This window comes from Vanellus vanellus, assembly GCF_965231255.1.
Source record: "Vanellus vanellus genome assembly, chromosome: 1".
Taxonomy (NCBI): domain Eukaryota; kingdom Metazoa; phylum Chordata; class Aves; order Charadriiformes; family Charadriidae; genus Vanellus; species Vanellus vanellus.
The window spans coordinates 70,408,782-70,417,365 of NC_138905.1; the positions used below are offsets into that span (position 1 = coordinate 70,408,782).

General features: G+C 45.3%; 1 protein-coding gene across 1 annotated transcript; it reads right to left on the reverse strand.

Annotated features, from left to right (window-relative positions):
- Positions 1–1,392: 1,392 nt before the first annotated feature.
- LOC309686190 (aldo-keto reductase family 1 member B1-like) lies at positions 1,393–7,857 on the reverse strand (the record flags this gene model as incomplete). Its single annotated transcript, XM_082498756.1, has 10 exons — positions 1,393–1,492; positions 1,951–2,033; positions 2,501–2,584; positions 3,120–3,201; positions 3,363–3,469; positions 3,931–4,053; positions 4,719–4,796; positions 6,118–6,234; positions 7,268–7,435; positions 7,792–7,857. 10 exons carry the CDS (start codon positions 7,855–7,857, stop codon positions 1,450–1,452), a joined length of 951 nt encoding a protein of 316 aa, XP_082354882.1. The 3' UTR covers positions 1,393–1,449.
- Positions 7,858–8,584: the final 727 nt, after the last annotated feature.

Consider the following 8,584-nt stretch of genomic DNA (forward strand, 5'->3'; position numbering starts at 1 on the left):
GAGTCCCTATCAAGCCAAGAGCATCCCCTGAGGTCCCACAACCATCTCTGTGCATTCTCAAGAGTTTTGTTGAAGACTTTAGTCTTTGATAATTCTGGTATTTGGCTATTAATTTGATGAGCTGGCAAAACTGTGTACTTAAAATGAAACTCCAGAAAGTAAACTATGAGCACATACTCTCACTCTCTGTGGCAGATCCAAGTCAATTTGCCTGCCCAAAGCTGGCAACTCCAGTCTTTTTATCCCTGACACCTAGGCCTGATTCAGCAAGATGATGTGGGTAAACCGCCCTGATGTCTCCTTTCTTTCAGTATTTGTTGTCTGTGCCCTGGGATGAGAGGAGAGGGCCTTCAAGTGGGTGCAGGAAAGCCCTTTGGCATGGGTGGATGGGGCAGTAAGTGCTGCCCGTAACCAAGGAACATCTGGATGGATTTGTGTGACTGTGCCCACAGTGGTGGCTCTGTGAGGATTTAGAGCAAGTGTTTGAGTAGGAGCTTTCTAAGGGAAAGAGAGTGGTTGTGAAGGGTGGTAGAACTTCCCTAAATCTTTCGCTCCCACATAATAGTAAACACTCACTGGGTTCAATAATGAGGTGTATTTTTTCACAGGATGGATGTCTCACCCCTGCCTGGAGATTGCTGAGTGTTTTATGGGTTGCTTCCTTCAGGAAGCTGGGAAACACATGGTCTTGGACTATATCTTTGTGAATCAAAAGTGGAAATTTTGTAGAGAAGGTCCTAAGGTGCTCGCGGTTTGGGCACAGCACCGCGAGGCTGAGCCTCCCCAGCCGGGGGGGCAGACACCCGGGGTGTGTGGCATGTGAAAGGCCCCCCGGCACCGCTGGGGTCTGTGGCTGGAGGGGAGGTGGCAACGCGGGTCTCCTCTGAGGACTGTCTGCCCTCTGGTGCCCGCAGGGAAGAGTGCCGAGTGGCTTTGTTGTCCCAGGGAGGATCTGTGTCCCCGAAGTGCAGGTGACTGCATGCGACCTCTCACTGTGTCTCTGGGTAGGAGGGGTTTGGATTTTTTGTACACTAGATGGAAGACTTACAGACAATGATATTTTTGCATTTTAAAATTAATTTTATTTAAAATATGGAAATATGGGACACCTGATGAAATTGTGGATTGTCAACATCTGGTTTCTGCTGATGCAAGACTGAAGGCAATCACAAACTCTCCCTCTTTTCTGCTTAGCCGCTCTGCCTAGGCTCTTCAGTAGTAATCCTCACTTCTAATAAGCAGAATATTATTACATTCCACATTTTCTTCTGTAGAAAATACTCTTTCCTTCTTCCAAAAAAAGAACTCAGAGAAATTTCATGGGGTAAACATCCCATGTCTTCGCTGGCAGAAGCAGGGCATGTGCAGTAAGAAAACTAGACAGCTCAAAGTTAGAGCAGAGGCACATGATACACCAGAGGTCTAGTGAAGGCCATGTTACAAGCATCTTCAGTATTCTGCATGGAAAGGGTACTCCTTGTGAGTTTTGGATCTGAAAGAAATTAAAGAGGGAATGTTATTTTCATGGGTGACCTAAATGTTATATAGAGGTGCATTTGGTACATGGAAGATCCACCAAGGGAAGGTTTGTGTCATGTAGTTACAGGAAGAATGTGTGAAGCTATGTGTCCTCATTTCTGTAGTACAGACAAAGATGAAATGAACATCCAGAACCCATTTTTTGTAATTCAAGTTGCAGAGAGTTTCCTGGAAACTGAATTAAAAATGAGAATGTAGTTTGTTTTTATTTTTTTGTTGCAGTTTGGTTTTTAAATGAAAATATTAAACCCTCTCCTAAAGAAGTATTTTTGGAACAAACCAGTTGGAATTTGAGTTGGAATGATTTTTAAATAAACTGAATTTCACGCTACCTAGTAGCTATGACACAAAATTATTTGTAAAGAATATTCAAAATTTAAGAGTTGGAAGGAAACAAGCAGTGTCACTTACATGCTCATTGCACAGATCCTCCAGTTTCTGTTAAAGCTGAGAATGGTTGCCATCTCCTCTGTAGTCAGTTCAAAGTCAAACACCTAGCAAGAGAAACAGCTGGAAATCACCTCTTTGAGAAATCAAACAGTGTGAAGAGAGACAAGATTAGAGAGCAACTCCACACTGGAGGGTCCATTTTCAGTCATGGACCACTCAACTAACAGAAGAACAACTTGTTTTATAGACACAAGAACTATTTTATGAACATTGCTTATTCTATATGAGACTTTTCTGGCATGTTACTGTGTGTCGGCTCCAAGCAAGCTATACGTACTGATTCATCCACAAGCCACAGAACAGGAAATATTGTATAAGACCTGTTCCTCTCCAAAAGTAGGCCTGGCTTAACCCCCAGTAAAGTGTAGGCAAGCATAAAGAAAGAAAAAGCCCAGTTCTCTTGTCTGAGGAGGACTTTGGAAGGGTAGGAAAGGATCACTGCTTGCTCTGCAGGGAGAAGCCATGCTCTCCCTGAACATGCCATGCACCCAAGTCACTCCTAAAGACTCACCTTGAAGTTCTCCACAATGCGCTGTGGTGTGACAGACTTGGGAATTACAATCACATTTCTCTGGATCTGGAAGCGAAGGAGAACCTGCAAGAACAGAAAACTGAGTCAGAGAGAGGAAGGCTGCAGCTCTGGAGGAAGCAAAGCCTGTTCCAGCAGCTGTTTGCCATCAAGTGTATATTTCAGTAGAACTAAATGCTTTCTGTGGAACTACAATTCAAGTAATTCCTGTCCCTGTGGCCTAGGCAGCACTTCCTGAATGGTGAAGAGAGAAGTGGTGGACGGCCACATGGTAGGCCTCCTTTCCCATTCAGTTTTGTGACAGTCAGTTTCTTTTTTTCCCACCTGTTTTTTCATCAGAGTATGCAAGGCTTTCATTCTCTGCAAGAGGACTTGAGAGGGGAAGCAACATCTGAAGATGGGGCAACAATCTTTTTGAGGGCCAAAGACATGTGCAACATGTCTTGCAGGCCGTATAATAAAAAATCTGCATTGTTAGGAAAAAATCAAAGGAGTGCCACAATTAATGGGAAATGGATGGAGGTTCTGCCCGCTCCTCAGCTCTGTTTTCCTTAATGGCTGTGTTATAGGAAGGAATAGCTACTGTGTGGCACCTACCTACCTGTGCTGGGGTTTTGTTGTGCTTGGCTGCAATCTCTTTGATCTTGGGGTCATCCAGAAGGGAAGGATCCTCTGGCTTAGCCCTACACAGAGGGAAGAAATCAGTGGCAAGAAACCTCCATAGAAACATCCAGCCTAGCAACAGAGATCTGTATCTAGATGAATGATTAATAGTGCATTTGTAGCCTCAATGTTACAAGCACAATCCATGCCAGCTCCCTTGCAAAGTGCAAAGCAATCTTACCATGGCCTGTCAGGAGAGCCAAGGGGACAGTACGCTGTCACAGCAATCCCTTTGGATTGACAGTACTTGATCAGCTTCTCCTGGGTGAGGTACGGATGACATTCGATCTGTCAACAAAAAGGCACAGAGGCTGATAGTGGCAGAACTGTTGTAATATCATTCTGCTCCATGGATTATCTCCTAATCCATTTAGAAATTGCCTTTTCTCCTAATTTGCCAGTGGCCTATGTGATAATATGCATCCTTAGTATTGAAGACACCTGGTTTTATACAAAGTGCTTATACAGTTTATGCTGTGGGGGTTTCACAAAGGTCATCTCTGGGTTCTTTATTCTTCCAGAACAATGTTTCCAGGGAAATAGTCCAACATTCATAAACAGTGGTTCAGCAAGGTGGGACAAAAAAGGAAGTATCTGAGTGCCTTGTGTACTCACAAATATCCACAAAATGGGATTTAGAGTACATGCTGTGTCTACTTTATTCTCCCTTTTGCCATCTCCTCGTTCAACTGTAATCAGATCTTTATAATCCCTGAAAACTATTCACCTGCAGTCACTTAGCAGCTTACCTGGTTATTTGCAGGCTTGTACTTCAGTCCCGGTTTGTTTAGGATTCTTTCAATCTGCTCATGGTTAAAGTTGGAGATTCCAATGGCTTTTACCAGACCAGCATCCACCAGTTCTTCCATGGCCTAACAGAAAGAGAAGGAAAATCACCATCTGGTATGCAAGATGGGTCATGAAGATGTTTTTCCTAATGTGGGTTGTTTCCCATCATGAGCAGCACAAAATAATTATTTAGAGTTGCAAAGTTCTCTGAGGGCAAAGCAGGTACTGGTACATTAGTGCCGTCTCAACCAAGCCCAAATTCTCATTCTCTGCGTTTTTGGAAATTCACACCAAGTTACACGAGGGAAAGAACAATGACACTCAGTAATCCACTGTTGTGCAAGCACTGGAGGGCTGTGCCCCATGCTGTGGCAAGATCTCAATCTAAGATGTCTTTATTTCTGTAAAATTTATTTGAGCAATTCAAGAAGTGCATGAGAACTGTGGTGAAGACAGTTGTACAGTTGTTATGGTCAGGCAATGAACTTTTTCTAATCTCAGTCTGGTCTGCAGCTCCCCTGAAAGTGATTGTGCAGCTCATTGTGGGTCAGGCAGTCAAGTAAGGCACTCAGGAATAACTAGGTCATGACTAAGCACGCACATTATGAAAAGCTACTTTGTACTGTCTTATGTTCCTTCCAACTAATTTTGCATGCATGAGACAAGAGTTCTTTGACTGCTGAAGGTAATGAAAATATGGAAGAGACTGATGAAGGCAGAGGACGTCTCCTGCTGTGGCTGAACTTACCTCCCATGTCTGTAGAATATCAGTGTTGCTGGGTATAGACATGCCTTTGTCATCTTTGGGAAACAGCTCATCTCCTGCCTGTCAATGAGAGAGAAAGTGGTTGAAATAATCTCTGTTGGGATGCTAGCCATGTAGAGAACCAAATAGGAATGTAAGGAGCTAAAGCATGAATAAAACTCAAGTAATTCTTATCATGACTTAATTAATTCTTCAGGCATTTCTTGTTCTTAGTTCATGCAGGGTTGTGGCATTTTTGCCACCTACTATCCCAGTAAAGACAAGTATTTCTGATGGACCCATTGAAGTGATCCACAAAATGCACGCAGGGAAGCAATTTACTCATAGAACAATATCCTGGAGTCGTACATGAGTTCACTTCATGTATTGTTCCGTTATGCATGTGTAGGAAAAATAGCTTCTTTAGTTGTTTTTAAAAAGGTATATGGAGGATTGACTTTGGTCCTGTGAACATACACATATATACTGGAGTTCATCAGCTGAAAAAGGTACTGCTGACAGATTTCCCATGGGGATGCTCACTGTTTAAGTTTCTGTATTAGGAAAATTAGAACAGCCTGGGACTAGACAGCATGGCTGAAGTGTTTTGCATAATTGGAATTTTCTAGATGCCACAACATTATGCAGTTTCACTTGACAGCTTTGTCTCCACATAAAGCTAACTAAAACAGTATTGAGAGAATGAAATTAAGTTCAGCTCAAAAGCATTAGGTAGAATGGAGATTTTGATCTGGGTGTAGCAGAGAAGAAAGGCTAAGGGTATATATGTGTGTGTATATATATATATACACACACAAAGTGACACAAATCCTTTGAAGTACATGTAGTCTGCAAAAGTTATGTATTGAAAAGCCTCATCTGTTGAAATCCAAGCTCTGTGAAACAACACTAAGGCTGCTACAGGCAAGGTCAGCTTAATCTGGACTGTATTAAGTAGGAGGTGAATAAAGAAATGGAAACAGAAGCATTTTCTTTCACTCTACGATTCTGTAACATGCAGAGGAAAGAATTTCTGTCAGGCAGCAAAGCACAGCTCTCCTTCCCATAAGGGGTAATTTTCAGATGAGCACGCTTTGGATTTGTAAGAGAAAGGGAAAATGGCATAGCTTATGCTTGCAGCTGGGAGGCCTGACCTTAGCGCTAGGTCTGCAACTCCACTATCAAAAGGGCAGAGGACGCTGTGTGGGCAGCGGTTCCAGGGGCAGAGATCAAGAGCCGGGATCACATGGCCAGAGTGAAGCTGAATGAGCAACACTGGAGCAGCGCTGGTACAGACAACAGACACATGCTCTTTCTGGACTGTAGTAGTGCTGCAAGCGTTACTGGCAGTTTTGAGGAAGTCTCTCAGGAGGGAAAGCCCAGGGCATTGCTGTTACTGTACCTTGAACCCAAGAGGCCAGTGCATGAGGTAGAGGTCCAGGTAATCCAGTTTCAGGTCAGCAAGAGTCTTCTGGCAGGCTCCCTTCACCAGAGGCTTGTCATAAAATGTGCACCACAGCTAGAGAGAAAAAGCCAAGGCACACCATGACCTCTTGGGTTAAAGCTCTCAGGTGCTCTCCTGCACAGGACAGAAATGCTCCATCTTCTTTGGGTGTGGAATGTGGAACTAGGTCATCCTAGTGCTCTTGAGATGGGGCTTGCTCTGTGGTGGGACTGGCCTCTGACAATGAAGGCAGCACATGCAGTGGCAGCACATGTATTTAAGCAGGATCATAACAAAGTCCTCTGGTTCCATTAGTTAAAACATCATTTGTGCTACCCCCTTTTACACAGGGTCTGCCTTTGTAGTAAGTGGCTTTTAAACGAAAATCTATATCCGTCATTCATGACCATGCATAAAACTCCTGCATTGAATGTAGCAGGCAAAGCCAAGAAAGTACAAAAAAGCCACAAAGAAATGATTGGCACCAACCTTTACCAATGTAAAAAGGCACTTGAGAATCCAGCTATCCAGCTAAATAGCCTATTTTTCTTAATAAGCAAGAGTGAGAAACCCCACCAACCACACCTTCCCTGGGACATGTGCTGAGCAGATTCCACTGTCCCAAGGTGCCCAGAACCTCATCTTCCTCCCACAGCAGAGACACCCCTTTGGCAGGACTGTGAGCCTGGCTGCTGGAACAAGCACCAGCCACTGCTAGGCTCGTCTCCTCTGCTGAGCTTTAGCAGTCAGTGAAGTTCTGCCTTGCTTGGTGCTACCTGGCCAACTGCCTTTTTCTGCTTCCCTTCTTCTGCATCAGTTGGTCTGCAGATGGCCTCTGCTCATCCATCCCTGGGTGCTTCTCGGTCTCCTCAGAAGAGTGCCAGACCACAGCAGGGTGCAGACACAGTGTATCCTTCCTAACTCTTCATACAGAATCTGGTGAAGCAGTAAGCTTGTATCAGGAGTGACTTGAATGATGTTATGAATTGCTTTGTCATAAAGCAATTTTTTTGACATAAATTTGTCTCCAGTACTTAAGCTATGAAAATACTATAGGCAAAGCATTCTCCCACCCCTGCCTCAGGACTGAAGATCATCAGATCCTTACCTTGCTGACGATGAAGAGGTCTTCTCGTTTCACAACACCTTCCTTGATTTTCTGCTGGATCCCTTCCCCAATTTCATTCTCATTCTGGTACACATAGGCACAGTCAAAGTGGCGGTACCCAGCGTCGATGGCAGCCATCACTGCAGCTGTTACTTGCCCAGTTGGGGACTGAAAATAATGCATAAATCTTAAGAAACTCAAATCAGTGCATGTTAAATACCTGTACCCTAGCAAAATAAAAATAGGGAAACCACCTTACTGAAAGCAATCTGCCTCTGCCCCAGGTTGTTATTTTTTTTTTCTTTACAAGATCAGTATTTCTTGCATTCCTAAACATGGGCTCCAGTGCTTGAAGCCAGTATCCAGCCATTTCTCTGTAGCCTGACTCCCACACAAGCTCAGCCCAACAGCCAGCGAGAGCAGAGCCCCAGACATCAGGACAGTTCTGCAGAGCTGGACCAGGGGGAATGGAGTTTTGTGCCAGGGAGCTCTGCAATACCGGTACTTTTCTCTGAAGCTGTTACCTTCCAGGTGCCCAGCCCCACAAGGGGCATCTTGGCTGTGGTGCTCAGCTGCACGTAGCTTGCCATGGCCCTCCACACCGTCTGGGCAGCACCACTGCAGCTGCCTCTTGCCCGGCTTGTTTAATAGTGTCGCTGGCCAGGGCAGGGGAAGATGGTGGAGCAGCGTCGGTGCTCTGAGTCCTCCTGTATCCGGCAAACAAGGCTGCGGCTTTTTTTCTGTAGACTCAACTCACACAGGTTAATATGAAAGCTGAAATCAATTAAAAATCACGGACGTAATCACCCTCCTGGGGCATGCAGTGGTGCGCCTGCGGACCTTTCCTCCTGGTGGAGTTCCTTATCAAAAGATAAGGCCCGAGGGCAGCTGTGCCCAGATCTGGCTCGTGTTTGTGCAGGGTTCAGCTCCTGCAGCGCCCTGTCCCCGTGCCAGGGGTTGTTTGTGCATATCTGGCTCGTGATACACGCTGGGGTGTTGCGACACCCTGTTGCAGTTCACCCCATCGGTTACCAGATGAGTTTCTGGCCTGTTTAATTCAGTAGCACTTTGGCCCACGATTTGTCATGGGTAAAGCCAGGGGAGTGTCCCGAAATGAGTGAATAAACAGGATTGCTGGGGGTAGGGCATGAGACAGAGGTGTCTTGGTCTCAGTGCATGGAGCTGCTCCCTCACTGCTGGCTGCATGGTTGTGGGCTGTGGGCCAGAGGCTGCGGAAGGACTGAGCCCTTTTGGCAGGAGCAGCGTCTCCCTACGACAGTGATGGTGGCCTGGGCTGGTCTCCCCTTGACAGACCCT